This window comes from Hyaena hyaena, unplaced genomic scaffold, assembly GCF_003009895.1.
Source record: "Hyaena hyaena isolate Hyena2069 unplaced genomic scaffold, ASM300989v1 scaffold_698, whole genome shotgun sequence".
In the NCBI taxonomy this organism is placed as follows: Eukaryota; Metazoa; Chordata; class Mammalia; order Carnivora; family Hyaenidae; genus Hyaena; species Hyaena hyaena.
In genome coordinates, this window is record NW_024081330.1 from 868787 (window position 1) to 890076 (window position 21290).

The window sequence follows — 21290 nt, forward strand, 5'->3', positions numbered from 1 at the left end:
GGCCATGTGTAGCAACATGGATGGACCTTGAGGGTGTTATGCTGAGCGAAATAAGTCAGGCAGAGAAGGACAAATATCATATGTTTGCACGTATAGGAGGATTAGGAGGAACTTGACGGAGGAACCAGGGGGAGAAGAAGGGTGGAAATGGTGGGGGAAAGGGAGAGAGGCAAACCATGAGAGACTCTTGAATGCTGAAAAAAAACTGAGGACTGATGGATGTGGGGGGGAAGGGGGGATGGGCATAGAGGAGGACACTTATGGAGATGAGCACTGAGTGTTATGTGGAAACTAATTTGACAATAAACTATTTGTAAAAAAAAAAAAAAAAAAAGGGTCCCTCTGAATTGAATCTCAGATAATACACATTGAGAACCTTCCAAAGGTTAGTTAGAAACCTTTGCCTCCTTCTCCTCTTGGGTTTTTTGTTTTGTTCTGTTTTGTTTCCCCAGGGAAGGGAACTCAGTGTAATTCTGGCCACTCTGTTCCTACACTGCTTCCCTCCCCGACTCCGCCCCAGGCAGGAAGACTGGCTGACTGATTGACAAAGCAAGTAAGAACTACGACGACGCAGTTTGGCTCAGTTCTGCCTTCTTCTCTTGCTTTCTCGAAAAAATTATACTCTCTCCACTGTCCCTCCAAGACACACAAGGCAAGGACCCACCTTTGCAGGGAGAAGTCACCCCATAACCCACCACTGTAATAACCTGTTGCTACAGCCTGAATATGGGATCTAGAAGGAGGCTCGTTTAGGTCTCACACGAAGTTATAGCTTTCAAATGGTATTTTGACCTCCAATGAGTAGCAGTGCTACTTGTTCTCTGCCTTCTACTTATTGGGAGCCCCTTGGAAACCATAGTACCTGGCAAGAGATAACTCTATTCCTGGGCAATTTATCCAAAGGTGTAAACCTGGAACATGAAACATTTTTAAAGATGCACAAAGACGTTCACTGTTGTATCAATTATAATAATGAAAAACTGCCAAGAACCTAAATATTCACGATGGGATAATAAGCCACAAGTCAAATGATAAATCCACATAACAGACTTACATGTAATTATAAAAAGGATATTTATAAAAACTGTGTAATAGCACAGGAAAAATGTTTTTGAAGTCATGTCAGAGCAAAAACAAATGTAGAATGAAATCCACCAAGTTCCTTACTGCCTTGATTCCTGACTTCCTCTTGATTTTGTTCCCACTACTCTCCAATAATCCCTGCTTTCATTCCATTTCTTGGGGAAGACAAGCTTCCTTCCTCACTGTCTTCTGAGTAGCTCCTTATTTGTGTCTCTTCTTAAATGCCAACTCCTCCAGGAAAATGCACCTGACCACTCTGCCTAATGCTACCCACTCCATATCTTACATCATCTTATTTTACACTGAGCACTTACCACCATCGAGGTTTTTGTTCACATATATCTCCACCCAGTGGAATGTAAGTCTCATAAGTACAAGGACTTGGTCTATCTGGTTCCCTACCATACCCCATTTACAGCAGGGCTTGACACAGAGCAGGTACTCCACAAACGTTCATTTGAAGGAAAAATAAAGACTTAAAGTCACATGATATACATGTTTGAGACATAAAAATTATGTGCAGGAGCAATGCTGGCGGGCAACGTTAATTATAATGTTGTAATAGTTTTTAACGTGAAGAAGTCCACACCAAAGCATATGGGCCATGATGCCAGGACGATGTAAGTAGACAGAACTGAGGGGGGGGACACCTGCTCGTGGTCCCTTTTCAATCAGAGCAGTGCTACTCGTTCTCTGCCTTCTGCAGTGGGCATCCTCCCATCTTCTTCTTGAAAGAAAGGGCTTTGTGGCTTAAAAATTTTTGGAAACAGTACAATCCATTAACAGTACACATGAATGTGAACATAGAATTTTAGATGTGCGGACAGAAAGAAAGATCAATTTGTTGGGTAGAAACCACATAAAGGGAACTAATCATGAAGCAGAAATTTGGAAGAAAAAAGAGATTTAGGCCCAAGAACTACAACAAATGCCCCTAAAATAAAGCATAATGGAGATCTAGAAATTACTAGAAAACAAAGTAAAAAAAAAAAAAACAAAAAACAAAGAAACCAAATCATATTCCCACATGTAGTCCGAGTTGAAAGCTTTCCACTGTGTATGATACATGCAAGAAAAATGTATTATTTAAAAACTCAGCTTGTCATACCTGGCCGGAGTCCCCAGTACAATATTCAGTAATATCACACCCATTCACAGCATCCCGACATTCATACCCTCGTGGCTGAAACTGCAAATCAAAATTCAATATTAGGAGCTAGTATTAAGTTTATATTTCAAATAGTATTGTTTTATTCACCAGCAATCCAGAAACACTCTCTCATAACCATCACCAAACCCTTTTTATGAATTAACAAGACAGTTGTGGAATAGAAACAAGGCCCAGATACCACCACTCTCTGTAGTAAATATGAATCACCAACCAAGCCATTAAATTTTAGATTTCAAAACCCACGGTCTCAGAGTATTACTTTTGGGAAACAAAATAATGGCAATTATGTGAAGAAGATACAATAGTGTGGTTTAAGACAAAAGAGCAACGTTCAAGATCTCTCTGGAGATTGATATACACACTCAGCCTACACTAACTGTACCTATGAGCTTCGATGTTAATCTTGCTGTAGCTAAATATACACGATCAAATTTCAGTGAATTCATATGAACTCTTTTCAGTGGTGCCAACCACATTGAGGGAGCGGGTAAAAGATGAAGGGAAGAGACCACTGATGTCAAGCAATTTATAATCTGGTGGGGAACATAAGACAGTCAAGCTGGAATTCCTAAAATGCCATAATGCATGCTACTTCTTGGTAGTGAAAAAATTATAAAATCATGTAACTTTATGGTTCTAAGAAATGTTAGAGGTTTGGTAAATGAGAAAAAAGGAATGTTTAAAAAGTGAGTTTTCAAAAGCTCACTGGAGGTTCTACAGATGGAAGTTAACTGTGTCCACACACACACTAGCTGTATATATACACATACAAACATTCCTTATCTAGCTTTCTTGCCTTTATAGGGGCTTTCAAAAACCAAACTGAAAAATGTAAGCACTAGGTTTTATGTTAATTGTCCAAAATAAATTGCGGAAAGTTTTAAAGATAAATGTTAGGTCCTATTATTAAAAAGACCACAGGAATTGTCCCTTTTCTATTCAACCATTTAATGGGGCTTTCATCTGCATTACCAGGGCAACTCCATGTTCATTTGGAAGGAGTATATGTATATTTTCTTAAGGAGGCATTGAAAGGTAGGATAGTTGACAGTGAATCATAGTAAAGGTAAATGTTTTGATCCCCAGAATTTAGGTAGATTTATTGATTGTACAAAACTGACGCATATGTCAACCAACAAATTTGTGGCAAGCTCTACAAATGCTCTATGTACACACTGAGGTATTTAGCGAATGTGTCCATGAAAAGGAAGAGGAAAGTGCCAGGAAACTCACGAGACATGAGGTATTGTTACAGCAGGGCCCGTCGCTGCAGTGAGCCCCATTGGAGAGAGAGCATTTCTTACAGCACAATCCATAGCATTCCTAAAGGAAACAGCTTCACGTGAGTAAGCGAAGAAGCTTACCTGCTGGTCATTCAACCCTGTCTCCACGTGTAAAATCCATGTGGGGAGACTTATACAATAGCAAGCAAATATTCTAGGAAGTAATCACTTTAAACAATGGTGAGATTCCTTCCTGCCATATTTTTCAGCAAAGGGTGATCTTCTGTGAAAGGGCTTCTCTACCAAAAAGTAAGCTTATTTTCTTAGCAGGCACCTGACCTTTGGTTAGCTCTAATACATTCATAAGACTCTCTCTAGTTAGTTTTTTTAAGACTTTACTTTTTAAAAGTAATCTCTGCACCTACCAGGGGGCTCAAATTCACTACCCAGAGATCAAGGGTCACATGCTCCACTGACTGAGCCAGCCAGGTGCCCCAAGACTGTATCTAGTTTTAAAAAGACAAAAATAACACATACCATGTTTCATGATTTGGTAAAATTTGAATGGGATGGATATGAGCTATGGATTTTTAAGAGGTAAGAAATTTGATTAGAAGAACCCATGTGGGTTTTTGTTTGTTTTCAAACAAGGCTATAAGGACATGATTAATTCTAACATGTCTGAGCTGGGATTAAGCATTAATAGAGATGAGAAAGAAAGGCAGTAAGACCACAGAGAAGAGCCAGTATTTCACTAATGCTATTCTTGTTTGCTCTGGGTAAGAACTGTGCCAAAGACCGAAAAGATCTCTTATACCTACCACATGTAAACCACAGTCACACTCCTCCCCAGCCTCCACATATCCATTTCCACATTCTGTGGGCTCAAATAGCTGAAAGAGATTAGGAAGAGAAAGGAAAAATATTTTCATTTATCACAGAAAATCAACACACCAATTGGGCCACATACACGGCCCTATAATCAGCTATCATGTTATATTCTTCTGTGATCTGTTGTTATGGCACCTATAAATGATGTCTGTGTGGGGAACTCTGTTCACTTATTAATAACACTTCTGAAAACCTATTCCAAATGGGGTAATATTTCTTGGAGGATTCTCTGGAGGTGGGCTCCAGAGATGAGCCCTACCATGAGAATTATTTGTTAATGGAAATAAGCTGTCAAAAAGAATAGATCACTTATCATATTTGCTAATGGAGCTAAAATGCATTACTATGACTCACAGATATCTAATTTAGTGACTTATCTCAAAGCAACTGAGAAAACATAAAAATTGTCAAAATGATAAAAATGTTTCAGTCACAGCCAAATGTGATATACACAATCAAGGAAATACAAATAAGCTTGGAAAAAGTGCGGCCCATAATTCTCATTGAAAAGAAATCTGTAATTTCTTACAGATTATATAGGCATAAGATTATGCTTATAATTTAAGCATATTATATAAATACTCAGACATATGCATGGCTCTATAGAAATCGCTCAGTCATTTCTGGAGCAATGGAAGAGTCAAGTTTCTAGAATGATTCACTCTGCTAGTGCTATGAACTTGCTTGCCAGATAAACTACATTGCCAACCAATGATAGAGGCAGTTGATTGTTTACAAGAAACTTCCTATTTTCCATCAGCTGGGGCAAGAGCTCTCTGGGCATGTCCATCACACCTGGATGAAGACTGGAACAGCACATCCCAACCCAAAAGCTCAAAGCCATGAGTATGAGTGGGCAAAAGAGATCCCTTCGCCAGTAGCAACACACCCCAAGGAAGGAGTGCCTTCCACTGAGTTCACCAGACAAAGACCTAATTCTCCTTCCACTTCCAGGAAGGGAAAACTCTTATTAAAGCAAGAAAGGTTTCCAGGGTACTTGGGTGGAGTCGGACTCCCATGGGAAAGTCCAATGCGTGAAATCAACAGTCCAAATCTCCTTGGTATTTTATCAGCAGGCAGGAGAAAATGGAAATGGAAAGGTAAGACTGGAACATGGCTACCACTTCCTATCAGGCCTCTCATGGATTCAACTACCAGATTTCACTCTTGGACCCTGCTTCCATCCAGTGACAGGCCATGATCACAAACTAAGTGGAAAACATGACCCGTGGGAAGGGTCCCACAGCACAGAAAAGAGGCACACAGATAATGTGAAAATAACATACAAATCATGCATGCCTACATTCATTCACTAACAGCACTTAGGAAAAAAAAAAAGTCCATCCTTTGATGCATACATATAAACAGTTCTACTGGAATCCATAGAAGCTTAAAAAAAATTCTTCTAGGGAACTTGGGTGGCTCAATTGGTTAAGCATTTGTCTCTTGACTTTTGCTCAGGTCATGATCTCATGGTTCATGAGATGGAGCCATACGTAGGGCTCCATGCTGGTGGCACGGTGCCTGTTTGGGATTCTCTCATGAGTGCGCGCTCTCTCTCACAAAATAAATAAATAAATAACTCATAAATAAATAAATAATTCTGCCATGTAGCTTAAAAATATATCTGTATTTACTAATTTTTAATTTTGTTATGTTTATTTACTTTTGTGAGAGAGAGAGAAAGAGAGAATGTGCAGGGGAGAGGCAGAGAGAGAGGGAGACACAGAATCCAAAGCAGTCTCCAGGCTCTGAGCTGTCATGAAGTGGGGCTTGAACTCATGAATGTGAGATCATGGCCTGAGCCAAAGACAGACACTTAATCGACTGGGCTACCCAGGTGCCCCTGTATTTACTAATTTTTAAAATTGAAGATGTATAGTTATTTTTATTTAGTTTCCAAGTTATTGGAATAATTTTCTTTCTACTCACAGGACTTTTGGAAATCTAATAGTGGATCCTTATACACACACGAGAAACCTTAGAACTCATGCTATTCCCTCAGGCATGCTGCTTATAATTAGCTGGTGAGCCACAAGGCAGATAAGATTAGTCACATACATTGCAATTCATAATGCCAGCAGCTCACATTAATTCATTACTACTCATTTCCCCCATTTTAAACACTTCGAAGTTTTCAGATTTCTTATGTTGAGATCAATGCCATGAAAGGCAGGCAGCCGAATTTAATGATGCAAAGTCACTTTAAAATTCCTGTTTCTTTTTTCGCATCCTTACTGAGACTTTATACAGATGTCAGACATCAAACCACTATCCCCCGACTCCAGGAGTCTCACTTACTTATGAGGACAGGAGCAAATTATTCTGTCATTTATTCACATTAGTCACTGATATTTTTTTTTAAGGCTAACGTGATTTCACTGCTCTGTCAATTCATAGAGCATTAAATCCTTTTGTATAGCAAATGGGCTATATTTGACTTACGAAGTAGTATGGTCAAAAGAAATATGAAACCTGCAATGTTAGAATTTCTATATCATCTGCTAATTAGCAGCAATCCTGACTTTTTGCTTGTTGAACAACTCATTTCCAAAAATGCTACTATAGGTCCATGATCCCTTATCCAAAAGCTTTGTAGCCAGTGAATGTGGAAGTCTGGCTTTGCCAGATTTTAGAAAAGTATGATGCAATTACCATGTTCTATGTAATAGCTGTGAGGGGCTTCATGCATATCCTATGATCAAAAACATTTATATTTCTGCAGTAAGACATGAATATTTACACTAGGAGAGATAATGAAGGTTTTCAGTCCAAGACAAGTTTTACTGCCTCAACATGTTCTATGAAAACTCATAAAGAACACTTCTAATTTTCTGAGCTTTTTGAATTAAAGAATTATGTATAAGGATTGTGACACTGTGTATATGAATTTGATGAAATGCCAATTGACAACATGGACCTTCCCACACAGAGAGACTACATAATAAATACACATATGCATTTATGAGATCCATAAATACCTTGAGCCATTTTTTGGGCTAGCTCATATTAGTAATGCTTCCCATCTCCCATCTAGGAGAATAGACCACTCAAAAAAAAAAAAAAAAAAAAAAAAAAAAAAAAAAAAAAAAAAAAAAAAAAAAAAAAAAAAAGCCCTAGAGAGAATGTCAAAAAAAATGGAATTTTTGTCAGAGAAATGGGCTAAAGCAATATTTTTTATTGTTTTTGTTTTTATTTTCTTAACACTTATTTATTTTTGAGACAGACACTGAGTGTGAGCAGGGGAGGGGCAGAGAGAGAGAGGGAGACAGAATCTGAAGCAGGCTCCAGGCTCTGAGCTGTCAGCACAGAGCCTGACGCAGGGCTCAAACTCACGAATCAAGAGATCATGACCTGAGCCGCAGTCAGATGCTTAACCAGCTGAGCCAGTCAGAAGCCCCTAAAGCAATATGTTTTAATCTAACCCACAATCTCTTAGCAGCAAGATGAAAAACCCTAACATGAAAACTTCAAAGATATTTTAATTGAAGCTGTTTGTTTTTTTTTGGAGGGGAAGGTCTTTAGCCAGCCTTGAAAAATCAAAGATTCACAGCAGGGAAACTATGGTTTTATCATTCATTTAAACAGGACCAGTTCTTCAACACGATAACAGCTTCTATAAATATTAATCTGATTGACAAAAAGAAAACCTATTTTCCACGACAAGTATCTGACGTTTGGCAGTGTTCCACTGTAAAAAATTGTCTTTGTGCATCTAGTTTTATTAAGCTAGTTTTCAATATTTCACAAGGAGTAAAACGTGGGAGAGAGGGCAAGATGGCGGAGAAGTAAGGAGCTCCGTACTTGCACTCGCGCCCATACATCACACAGAAAAGATCTGAAGCCATTGGAAACCTTACAAAACCTGAGAGATTGGGAGAAAAAAGACGCAGAATCCACTGAGAGAGCCTTCTAACGGCTACCTCAAGGAACAAGCTAGAGTACACAAGGTGGAGAGTCCCAAATATCACTACGAATAGGAAAATAAAATAACCAAGGTCCCAACAAGAGAGACCAAGAGATAACATACAAAAAACACTCTCTGAAAGGATAGGCCCTGGACAGTCAAAGAGTCTTCTTGGATATAGCAGTGCTCATAGAAACAGAGAGCATAACAGGTCTTTAAAACAAGGAGTAAAACGCAAGAATGGCTTTTATGTCTTTTTCCACAATTAAGAGGTTTGCGAGCAGATCTGAGGTATAGATGATTTCCCAGGCTGTTGCCTTCATAAACCTTACATACATTAAATGAATTTCTTAGAAGCAAAAACAAAATCGGACAAATGATTACACTGAGTTACTTACCTTTGTCGGCCGGTTGAAAAGACAGGCTCCGCCCCCTCTCTGTAAAAAGTCTCTGTATTCCAAAATGCTGCACTTTGAGAACTTTCGGGAATGGGACACCCTGAGAAAATAAAGAATCAATTATGTAAATAATTTACAAAAGGCAATGATCAGAGAAGAAAATTAAAACCCTCGAGCTAGAACAAAATCTTCACTCTGGATTGAGATGATTCCACACAAATTTTGACAAGCCATTTATGTTCCAACTGCCAAATAAGTATGTGTGGTAGAGTTTATAAAAATAGAAATTCAAAGAAACCCACAGATTGGGAGGCAGGTTACAACCTCCTGGGCCTGGTACAGTTTTAGAAAGCTCCTCACAAGACTTCCCCACCCAGGCTATATTTGTAAAAGTGGTCATTTTTATATGCTCTGTCTCCGTAAAGGCAAGCACTTTTTTGCCTCTGTCTCGAATAAGAGATGCAAGAGAAACTGCTAGATTTTACTTTGGAGGAAGGAATTGTGACAGTTAACTTATTAAAGATTATATAATGCAGGCTTCAGGAATACAATTGAGGCAAACAAGGAAACCCTAAAGAGAAGTATTATACTATACACACACACACACACACACACACTAACTTTAAATAGTTTTATTATATCCTAAGGGTGGTCAGTCCAAACATCCATTTAGAAATTGGGAGTTTAGAAGGCAGAAATCACCTTCCTTTAGAAGCAATATTATAAATAGTGTCACCTTCCTCCAGTAGTGCTCAAAAATGCTGTTTAAGCCATACGTTACTGAACTATGCTGCAACAGTGAGGGGGCCATGAAGCTAACTGTTTCACGTTTAAACTACAATTCTAGAAACCCATGTCCTAAAGCAGTGGGCAGAATGTTGACTCTCTCTGCAAACCCTCACACTCACACTCCCCCTCCCATGAGCAGTACTCCTGGGGGAAGAGTAAGCAAGGGACTCTGCACGAGCAGGTCAGGGCCTCTGGCCACTGGGGCTCTTCTGGGTTGGGGGGGTAGGACCAGAAATGGGTGACATGTTGAGCAGCTACCTGGCATGGCAGAAGGAGCGGGAGAGACAAAGCGGGTGAGAAAACCTCTTCCACCTAGAAGGGGTGGTCTCTGGCTTAGGGGGCCCTGGGTCAGTGGCCCCCATGGGTGCAGGCCTGGGGAGCAATGTTCCCAGGCTTTGGTTCACAGATGCAGTGGCAGCTCCGGGGAAGTGGCTCTAGTTCCCAAAGTATCCTCACAAGAAGAGAGGAGATAGGTGACAAAATGTCAAATTTCTATCAATAGGAGATACCTAATTCAGACACGATAAATCTATCTTAAGAGCAAAAAAAAGCTTTATTGATTATATAAGCAATACAGTGCAATTTCTTTTACTATGGCAAACATGTCTATTTGAGAGTTCCTTAAAATATAAATTGATAACTAAATTGATTTTCACAGACGGCTTCAGGCAGACAACCAGCTTTTATTCTAAGTGCACTAAAAAATTAATGCCTCCGCTAAACTTAGAAGCATTTAATAATGTGCTTCCTTTAAAGGTTAATAGAAATAGAAGTTATTACTGTATTTTGCTCTTATCAACAAATTTAAGCAAAAAGTTAAAATAGAAGGCAAATTTATCCTTCCATTTCTAAAATACCAGATAATTTATGATCGAACTTATACTGAGTGCTGAGCCTAAAAGGCAGTACCTAGGAGACTGTGTATCTAATCATAAGCAGCAATTTCAGTGAAAGGCGTATGTCAAATGAATATATAAAATGAAAATTTACCCTGTTTCCTCCATGATGCAGCCACCCCAGGACTCTGTGCAGTCACATTCTAGTCCAATGAAATAACAAGCAACAGAAAAAAAAAAAAGAGAGAAACAACAAAAGTCACATCTTTACTTTGCGCTGCAGCTCTTGAGATAATTCCTCATTACCAATCCCATGTCATAAAGGTACAGAACGCGGGGTCTCTCCAAACAAAACCTATTTCTTTTTTATCCTTCCAGAAGTATAGGTTGCTTCCTAAGACAACAGCGGGCAAGAAATAAAACTGTGCCTCTCTTCATTTTTGTAACTCAGAGAACTCAATTCATGTTTAATGAAAAGTAGCCTCGTCTGGAAATGAAAAGCCCGAGGTCTAGTCCAACTTGCACCTGCTGAGGAAAGCGGGGAATAGCCTCTCTGCCTGTCTCCCAGAGTGGGTCGCGGGCTCACGCAGGATGAACGCCCGTCTGTGCTCTGTGAGCTGGAAGGCTCTCGTGCACAGATATAATGAGTCATCACGGAAGCTCCGCCAACAGAGCACACTGGAAGTTCCAGGAGAGAATTCCACTTGCTAAGAGTCAAAGTGAAGTGCAGCCAGAGACCTGAAGAACACTACACTAAAAGGTTTAGGAAAAGAGAGCATTCTAAAACAAAAGTGTAAATAGTCATTTAAATTAAACAGTAATCATAACTCAACACAGATGCCAGACGCTGACATACTGATACAGCAATGGGCTGTTCTTTTCTTTTTCCTATTCTTTTCTCTATCATAAACACAGATTTTTTAAAGAAAGACTTCCAGATGAAGTTTTTAAAAGTCAAAGTCCAGAATTAATGAACCATCTACCTAAACAAATAATCCACAAAGGAATAAAACATGTTAGGAAGGAGCTACTCCAGGCACCAGTAATGAACCCTTTCTTCTCACCGCAGACACTCACCCAACTCTGCAACATGTCTCTGCTGACCACAGTGTTGGCCTCTTCCTGACCCCAGACTTCTCAAACAGGGTCATATTCCTGACCCTACACCTTCTGATTTTAAGGCCATTTATCCCACTGATGAAACCCCAAACACCTCCTTTACTGTGTGCTGTGTGTTTCCTTGGGAAAGCAAATACTTTGAGCAAGATATTAATAAATGAAAGTTCATGGATATTTGCTAAATGCCACCAGACTTAATACACCCATAAAGTGATGATTTAATTCATCCAAAAAGGAAATCAAGAAGCCCCTGGATATGTATGTATTTTGATTCAAGTTTAATAACATTATGCATTAATGACAGTTATTTGATAGTCATCAAAAAAGTATAAAATGGGGGCGCCTGGGTGGCTTAGTTGGTTAAGCTTCCGACTTCAGCTCAGGTCATGATCTCATGGCTTGTGGGTTCGAGCACTACATCGGGCTCTGTGCTGACAGCTAGCTTTGGATTCTGTGTCTCCTTCTCTTTCTGCCCTTGCTTGAGCTCCATCTCTCCCTCTCAAAAATAAACATTAAAAAATAAAAATTTTTTAAAAAGGTATAAAATGTAGGATAATGTTAACACAGATTTTTGTCCTTTTCTTCTTTGGGGAGGTGACGTGGGCAGGGAGACCTTTACTTTTAGCGTCTGATATTTTCACAGAGAGGAGCAGACCCACTTAGGAGAATAATCTGAGTGAATACTCGATGCTTTTATCCACAGGGTCGCATTACAACTTTCCTGGGCCCTAGGCATTGTGGCCTTGTGCACAGAAATGTATTAGAAATTGTATTTTGCTACTTTGTTGGTTTAAAGAGGAATATAATCCAGGTTGGATTTTATTCTGATTTTTAAAGAAATTCAAAATTTTCTGGACTCCTAAAACCATTGTGGGCCTTGGATATTTTGCTACTGGAAGCTCAGCCCTGTCTTTCCATCTTCCTCTCTTCTGATTAATGAAGAGAGTGACACCAGCAGTCACTGGCTATGTTTTCCCACTAGATGGGATCTATGGCCCTGTTTGGGCTCCCTCTTGGCACTGCCTGCCCACCAGAGTGTTATCCTCTACCACCTATTCCCAGGTTTAAAGGGCCCTAGAGCAGGGCTGCCTGGAGGGGAGGCTTCTTCTTGAACTTTTCTGATGGGACCATGTGGCTGAGTTCCGTTGGGGGTAGGTAGGTGGGGAATTTTAATTAGGGTTGGTGCTCCTTTTTGATACTAGATCTAAGCTATTCCTCGATCCAACTGTACTATTATTAACTCCCTGATGGAGTCTTATTGGCACCTAGTGTCTCTACTGCACTGCTTAGAACCCAGAGAATGAGTACTCACCACCCTCAACCCCAACGCTCTGCAGTGTGAGAAAGAGCTGATCCCACTCTGAGAAAGTGAGTATGATTTTGCGAATTTTAAAGGAGAGATATCTACAACCCAAACAGATTAAGAATTACCTTAAGTTGCCCATTTGATCATTTTTTTTTAGAGGAAAGACACAGACTACAATTAAACTCTAATGACTTAGGAATGAAAAATATTTATTTATTGACTGGACATGCATTACATAGACAGAATGGCACATGAAAGTGAGTAAGAAGGTCAGTGTACATACTTGGCTTTCTGCTAGAAGGTTCCCATTGGATTCCAAGGTTTTGAGCCAGGCTCTGCGATAATACTTGTGCCACTGCCATTGGAAGACCATACTGTTTTTCAGAGTTGAAAGTGTGTGGGAAACATTTGAGAGAGTGCACAAAGCTAGTTATTATTTCTTAGTCATCACCACATATCATCTCAGTGCCCTAAGTAGAGCCTCACAGCATCATAAGGTGGCAAATGCTCCTTATCACTTCTTCCTTGCAACTGGGCCCAAGAAGCAGAAAGCCTCTCTTACTATGTGGCATCTCTCAGAACTTGATGTTCTCACATGGAAACATAAGCTACAAGTCATAAAAGGCTGTGCCCCAATCCAACTCATCCCAAACCAAGAATAAATTCAACTGACTATGAATACGCCAAGAGAGGTCTCTGCTGAATGATGGCTATTGGGATAACTTGTTATATCCTGGCATTTATCAGAGTTTAGATATAGTTGGTTCAGCCTTTTTGGGTGCTGTCGCCAACTGTTGTAAGAATTTCCTTTATATGAATGAAGGTACTGGAATCCAAATAATGAAATTAGGGAAATATTTGTTTCGATGAATTCTACAGATAAAGAGGTAGAAGGCACAAAGATGAAAATTTTACATTGGGAGAAACCAAAGCTACTGATTAAATATAATGGCAAGCTCTTTGATTTAAATGAATTAAAACCTAACATCCGCAGCAGAGCATTATAGCTTAAAGTTATCACGAAAGGAGTAATAAACTTATAAAAATTTATCCATAGAGGTGAAAAATATCTGAACTAATCTTTGGCGTGCATTTGCCTGACAAATATGAAAAGCTGTCATTATGGGATGAAGCAATACCTCTCTTCTAACACCAAAGACCACTTTGGTTGGGTTCTATTTACTAATGTAAATCACTTATACCTTATTCTCGATGTCACTGTAATTTTAAACAAGCCTGAGAGGGTTGTAAACTAGGCCACAGGGAAGAAAGAGATCAAGTGCAAAGATAAAGCTCTACTTTAAGAAAATTGTTCAAATTTACCTCATTCACACCAACTCCCCTTGTGCGAGAACAGACACCTCCAAAGTAACTCAGACTGCTTCTCTTATAGTGGAACGTCACACGCCTACAGAAAAAGAAAGTGCTATCAGGAAGCCAATGCGGTGACCATCATATAAGATCTCCCAGATCTTAAAAGATGTTAAATATCTCCCAGATACTAAAAGAAAGTATGGTAATCCTTCCCCTTAAGGATAAAATCTCAATTTTATTCAATGGCTCACTTCAAAAGACTATATTTCTAGTCTCTCTTGCAGCTACGTGTAGCATGTGATGAAGGCCTAGTAAATGATTTATTGGTACAATTGATATGTGCAAGCTTTCAGGATATCCACTTTAAGGGGGCTAACTCAGCTGGAAGGAGTGCTCTTTTGCACTCTTCCCTCCCTGTATTCCTGGTGCCTGTAATAAAGGCTGGTGCAGCAGCAGCCACCTTGAATCATGAGTTTGCCTGGAAGATGGAAAGTGTGAAAATAAGAACATGATCTGAAGGTAAATATTATGACTGTGGAACTGCCTTCCCAGCACCAGAAGGCTTACCTCCCTGCTATGTATATAACCAGAGAGAGGAATCAGTTCAGGCTCAGTATGTAAAACTTAGCTGGTACAATAAAGGGATAAAGATAAATGTCAACCCAAAGACCACAGGTACATACGAGATGAGGTGCACAGCATCAGCATGCTGTTTAATACGCTGCCGGTATTTGGAGAACTCGTGGAGCATCTGCACAGGGTTGGTGGTGATCTCAATATGATCCTTCTCAGTCCACGTCTCTACAGCCACCAGGACAACCCTGGTATTAAGCTGCTCCTTGTAAATCTGAGGGTACACAACAGGACAGGTGCAGGAGGAAAACACTGGGTCAAAGATGCACGATCAGTGATTCAGAGTCAGTGGAAGGATAGGAGGAGGGGTGAGAGGAGAACATGAGGTCACAATTAGCTCATCACAAAGAATCTTCTTTCCTTTCTCATTTCCAAGAGCAAAAATACAGAAAGAAATAACAATCACACAATTCAGCCTCTCTATTATTAGACTATTTCAACCCCAAATCAGCACATTTAGTGGCCAGGCATCTCACTAGGGGATGGAGAGTAGGGATGGCAAGATTCGAAAGCCTGGACATAAATTCTAAACAGGGTTCAGTAAAATCACTCTTCTGAACCTCACAGGAGGTAACATGTAGGAGCCTGACATTCTGGCTCTGCGGTACGACCAGCGAGTCCTGCGGGACTGGAACAGACTGGTAAATCTGTGGACAAGCACCAGCAACATGGCTGGCTTGCCCTTGGAGGCCCTGTGACACGACACATAGAATAACAGCCAGAGGGAATCATGGATCTGGGCCACAATAGGGAAAGCAGACGCATGTCACCCACTTCACCCTCACCACAGGGTGGCATCATTCACAATATTTAAACTGTATCTTTCTGCTCCCTTTCTCTCATTTTGGCCCAGTAGCTAAACAATTCATACAACTAAGCAACTTCAAAGAGTGCTGTCATTTTGTCCTGTTGTCAAGGTAATTAAGAAAATAATGGATGTCTTTGAACTTACTGAAGAAAGGGAATATCATCATACCTAACTCAGCCTTAAGCTCTAATGATTTTACAACAAGCAAGTTAAATGTAATGTCTTTTTTAGGTCAGCTTCAGGAGCTTATATGAGAACCCCAAATAAAAATCCCACTTTGCAAGATGTGATGCTATTCAATCACGCTAGAATGACCAACACAAAGATGCGACCAAGTCAACAACATTGGCAGCAAAAAAAGGTGTGTTCAATACTCTCTTTTACATATTAACATAGTTTTTGTCTGAGAAGGCCTGATGACAAGAGTCGAAATTATAAGGAATTAATAACGCAGGTGTAAAACGACTTTCAGAATTTCAGTCCCGACTCTGTATGATCCATTACGTGCATCCACCTGTATTATGCCTTTACCCAGCTGCCCCTACAAGTGTCATATGTCATGCGTATTTACATGACTGAAGGTTTGGGAGCCGTCTCAAAGGCAAGAGGAGGCAGTTCTTTGGAGAAAACAAGTATCATTTAGATATTTGGCAATTCATAAAAAAATCTTCTTTTCCCAGGTAAGAGGGGACATATAATAAATATCAGATAAAAATATATTTATTTAACTGAATAAAAGAGACCTTTACATTGGAACCCAAAGCACTATGTTATATTTAATCTATGACTAGCCAAAGTGAACTAGTTTTTGGAACACAGCAAATAATATTCACATCTATGGAATTCTAGCTAAAGCAGGAACAAGGAAGAAAATCTTCATCATGATTCTCTGTAACTTACAAAATGAGAGGGAAAAATGCTGAATGAACAATTTATAGTTAGAAGTCTTTGTAAGAAGATATAGATTTTACAGTTTCAAATTAATTTTATTTGGGGACTGCCCTTAATTCTGTCATCTAGGAACAAAATTTGAAGCATTGACTACTAAGAAAGTAAATGTGAGGGGTTTTTTAAAACCGTATTTCCTATATTCTCCAAACATACTCCACCTCAACCTACTAGCTCCCTTGCCATATATTTAAGACAATAAGCTCAACTGGTTATTATCAACAAAGTCTCATTCACCAAGTGTAATTTATATTCTTTCAGTAGTTTATTTTCTCTTGTGTTTCTGTCCTTCGTAGGCTTGGTGACAAGGAGGACTAGACATCACTTATAAGCAGCACTAAAGCATCTCTGGGATGCTGAGAATGACTCAGCAGTCCCCTAAACTCTGATGACACTACTCTTTGTGAAGTTTCCACTCTATAATTTCTTAGCCAGATGAGCTTAAGGATGGCATTTTTACTTTTGCCCAAGAAAGAATTCAAATAACACATAAACGGGTAGAAATATAAACCATTCCATCTTGAAAAAATAGGTTCAAGAAAATCAGGATACTTACAGAATCCACAAGGTTGACCACAGACTTTGCAAAGTTATTGGTGTGTGCATGAGAAGAGCGATACTTCTTATACTGGGGGGGGAAAGGATAAACTAGTCACTGCCAAATCATAATTTAATGGTAAATTTCAAAATTCAGTAAAAACAGAAATCTCACAGCAATAGTACAAACAGGGATCAAAAATACACAGCTTGTGCCCTGTTGGATATGGTGGTGTTTTATTTTACTTCTCTGTTAAGCAGCAAAACTCTATCTAAAACACCTTACCAGTTCCAGGGAAGGAGAGCACCTGTAGAAATCTGTGTGAGAAGCTTTACCCCTGAGAAATAAGTTGTTAATACAGTCTTCATGTCTACAAAGGCAACACTTTTGTTCTCACTGAAACCACCTTTACCAGTTTGGGAAGAGCTTAGCCAAGAAATTTAGGCCAAGCTTTAAACTCAAGACCCTTCTCACTTTAATTCAAGACCATACACAGATCAAGAAACTTCCCTAGGCAGCATTTTAGACACTGGCCATGATACAGAATGTACTGTTCATAGATTTCAGTCTATTCTTTCAGAAGAATGAGTCCTCCAAATGAAGCTTTTAAGAATGTTTATGGTTAGTTATGATTATTTAAGAAAATCAACAAAAGTCAATGAATAGAATAATTTCGCAACAACATCTGGAGGGCTACGGTTTTAGCAAATACTGCCCAGTAGGTCTTTGAGAGGGCATTTGAAAACTGACATCTACCACAGGGGTATCATGCCCTCTACTGAGGAGAAAGGAAAACATACTCAAAACAACTGAATCAGATTTGCACCATAAATCTTTAAAATCTGTCTTTAATCATAATTACTAAAATAACATGTCTTTCATAAATATTACAAATGCTTCTATGTTTGAAACCCATGATGTCTTTATATTTGTCTCCTTTGCCCACTTTCACACTATAAATTTGTCAGGCTCCTTCATTTCATTCTCTCTCTCTACCCCTGGTACTATGTTTTTTTAAACAAAGAATATAGGTCTTCATATTTACATACCTGATACTTATTTTTATTATACTATATACACTGACAACCCACGAAAAATGTGCAATATATTAGTACCGTGCTACTGGTTAGGTAGCATTCTTTAATTTATAACCATTTAGATTTATAATACTTGCCACAGTATGAATGATTGTATCCCCCCAAACCCATGGTTTGAAATCCTAACTCTCAAAATGATGGTATTAGGAGGTGGGGCTTTGGGGAGATGCTTTGGTATGAGGTCGGATCCTAATAAATGGAAGTACCACCTCACAAAGGAAGCTCCAGAGAGTTCCCTTGCTCCTTCCACCAGATGAAATGGGGACAGAGCAAGGTGCTGTGAACCAGGAAGCACGCCCTCACCAGAACACAACTATGCTGGCACCACAGTTTTGGGCTCCTCAGTCCCTGGAACAGTGAGGAATTAATTTCCATTATTCACAAGCCACCCAGGCTGAGGTATTTAGTTACAGCAACCTGAATGGACTTGGACTCAACGGACTCAGACTCTATGTTATTGCTGCCACTGTGCATTCTAATCTGCCCTGAGCTGTCTTTATGTGTTCTTTAATAGTTAACATCAATCTGTGCCTATAACTGGGCCATAAAACATCATATTGATCGAAACATCTTAAGGCACTTTAACAGGATGTTCAAACCTAGTATAAAGAAGGTGCTGCAAATAGGTAAGAATTTTAAGTTGTCCAGCAAATTCTATGCACTAAAAAATGTCAAAGGCATGTTTTGAAGTAAAAGTAGAAGTCTCAACATTAAGTCCCTTTGGGGTGATGAAAATGTTAAAAAGTCTCAGTAAGAAGAAGCACACATCACAAAAAAGAATGGAAAAATATTAGCTGACACCTATCTAATGCTGTGGTGTTGGGCACCTATTACAATTCACTTTATTTTCTTCTGAATATTAACTTTTCCATTTTGTAGACTTCTTTTTCTAGTATAACTGTCTGCAAAAATATGACATGCAAGTTAAAAAAATTAACAAAATGAGGTCTTTTTTGAAGTCTATCAAAATGTGAAGTTTTTCACTTATTTCATGTTTATAATTTCCACATCTGTCTTTTCCTTTTTCAAAAGCCCACTCTGCCCACTGTGGGGTAAGTGAATTAGAGAGGGTCCAGTATGGAAGCATAGGGATCTGCTGGAAATAGTCCAGGTAAGAGGTAAGGAAGGCTGGGTATCTGTAGGGAGAAGTAGGTAGACACACTATGAAGGCAGGGTTCCCACGACTTGCTGATGAAGAGAAGAATAACCGATGACTCCTAGGTTTTGAACTTGGATGGCTGGGGGAACAGTGGTGCCACTTAAAATAATGAGAAAGACTAGGGGAAGAGAAGCTTAGGACTAAGGAACCATAGTTGTGATTCAGAAACGTTAGAGATGCCTATTCAGTATTGAAGTAGGTATGCAAGTAGACAGCTGGAGACATAAGTATGGATTCAGGAGGCTAGAAGCAAAAAGTAGAGAGGGTCAAATTTAAAGTCATGATGTTATTTAAAGGATGAGACCAGAAGTGGGCATCTTGGGGGAGTTATAGAAAGAAAAGAAAGCCCAAAACCAAGTTACGGGTACTCGCAAAAGTCTAGAGGTCAGATACAAAAGACTAAGAAGAAATAACCAGTGAGGTGGGAAAGCTGTAGCATCACAGAAGCTGAGAGATGAAGAAAATGTTTCAAATAGGAGAACGTGGTCAGCCGCATCCACAGCTGCTGCGAGAGATGAATGATGACAGCGAGCAGTACCCACTAGATTGGTTCACCGAAAGTGCCATTTACCGGAGCAGCTAGGATTTACTAGGGTCTCTAAGAGTTTCTCCTACAACAAATACATGTTCCTCACAACTCCATGAGGTGGATTTTGTTAGCCCCATTTTAGAAATATGGAAAGTGAGGTTCAGAGAGGACAAAGAACTTATTCAAGGCCACAGAGCTGTTACTCAATGCCTACTCTGGGTTCAGACAGGAGATAAACCTTTTCCATTAACAATTCTTATAAAATAGTTTATGTATATTCCCAATAAGTCATGATTATCAATGAGAACTTATAATTGGTTAGGTGCCCATAAAATATGGTGGTTTTTAAATAAGGTTTAAACTGAAGTTTAAATTGAAAAATGTCTGAGTTATAACATACTTGCACTCTTTGACTTATATGTAAGGAGACAGCAAAAATGTAAGCAAGACATTTTTTTGTGCACTTTAAGATATTTCAACTAACTTTCTATTAGAATTAGGTTTTTCATATTTATATTTAGCCCAAGCGGCTCAAAGAAATGTTTGCGGACCCTTATCAAGGCTATATAATTGGCCCATAAATTAGGTTCCACCAGGCAGCTACTAAGATGCTTTCTACAAAATTGAGGGATTTTTCTTTTCTAATTGAAAGCCACTGAAAACATGATAGCTTGTTCAAAGTAAGGTGTCTGCATTTTTTCAGTAAGTCAATATTAGGTTACTCTGAATTAAAGAGGTTAGCTTGAATGTGAATATAGGCAAAACGTTTCTCTTTCCTGCATGAATGAGAACTAATTTTGCATACAAAGAAATTGTGCAATCTCCATTTATGATAAAACTTACTTTCACATTTTGTGATCACTGAAAATAATTTACATTTAAAGTGCCAAATTTACTTTTCCTTCCTGAACAATTACAACACTTAAGAAATTTGCTTTTTGAAAAAAAAATTAAAATTAGAGCTTGATTTTCAACCCAAGGGTGAAGGTTATCACAACAGTAGTGCTGCTTCAAATAGCACAAAGATTGTAAAATGAGTAATTTCAGGGATGATCATTCTAAAACCCGATAGCAAATCTTCAGATATTAAAAAAATAGATGTTAAGTATTCTAGTTCAGTTTTACTTTCAAAACATGAATTTCAGTACTCTGATCCACATTCTGATTTACTACTTCTTTGTGGCAATCAAAGTCAACAACTACTTAAAAAGAAAAACTTTTTTTCGTTTCTTACTATGCATTCCCTCCATATTTATCAGTGCAAATTATAGTTCTTTTATTCTAGATTCAAAGATAGGTGAGCATATCATGCCTAGTTCTCACTCAATTTTAATAATAAAATAATTACTAATGTTTACCATTAACAAATTGGTAGCATAAACAAGTTAACTTTATCATAGAATATATAGTATAATGTGCAGAAAATCTCTATTTATGAAAATGGTATTTTAATGGGAGGGTGCTATTGTATCACTCATAAGATAAAGCAAGACTATTTACATGCTTCCATTTAAAAGGATTAAAAAATAAATTCAAAGTAT

General features: G+C 38.8%; 1 protein-coding gene across 12 annotated transcripts in view; it reads right to left on the reverse strand.

Annotated features, from left to right (window-relative positions):
• Positions 1 to 21290, reverse strand: part of ADAM23 (ADAM metallopeptidase domain 23) — a 173457-nt gene that overhangs the window by 37895 nt on the left and 114272 nt on the right. For 11 of the 12 annotated variants that reach the window (XR_005525568.1, XM_039217496.1, XM_039217493.1 and 8 more), the window contains exons 10-18: positions 16983 to 17054; positions 14721 to 14884; positions 14047 to 14131; positions 13007 to 13097; positions 10453 to 10501; positions 8674 to 8773; positions 4299 to 4370; positions 3488 to 3577; positions 2192 to 2272 (exon numbers count right to left, since the gene is read on the reverse strand). Coding sequence is in view for 11 of the 12 variants with exons in the window: in XM_039217496.1 (XP_039073427.1) it covers positions 2192 to 2272; positions 3488 to 3577; positions 4299 to 4370; positions 8674 to 8773; positions 10453 to 10501; positions 13007 to 13097; positions 14047 to 14131; positions 14721 to 14884; positions 16983 to 17054 (804 nt within the window). In the remaining variant the exon portion in view is untranslated. The remainder of the gene's footprint in view (positions 1 to 2191; positions 2273 to 3487; positions 3578 to 4298; positions 4371 to 8673; positions 8774 to 10452; positions 10502 to 13006; positions 13098 to 14046; positions 14132 to 14720; positions 14885 to 16982; positions 17055 to 21290) is intronic. The other variant, XM_039217487.1, reaches the window with a different exon arrangement.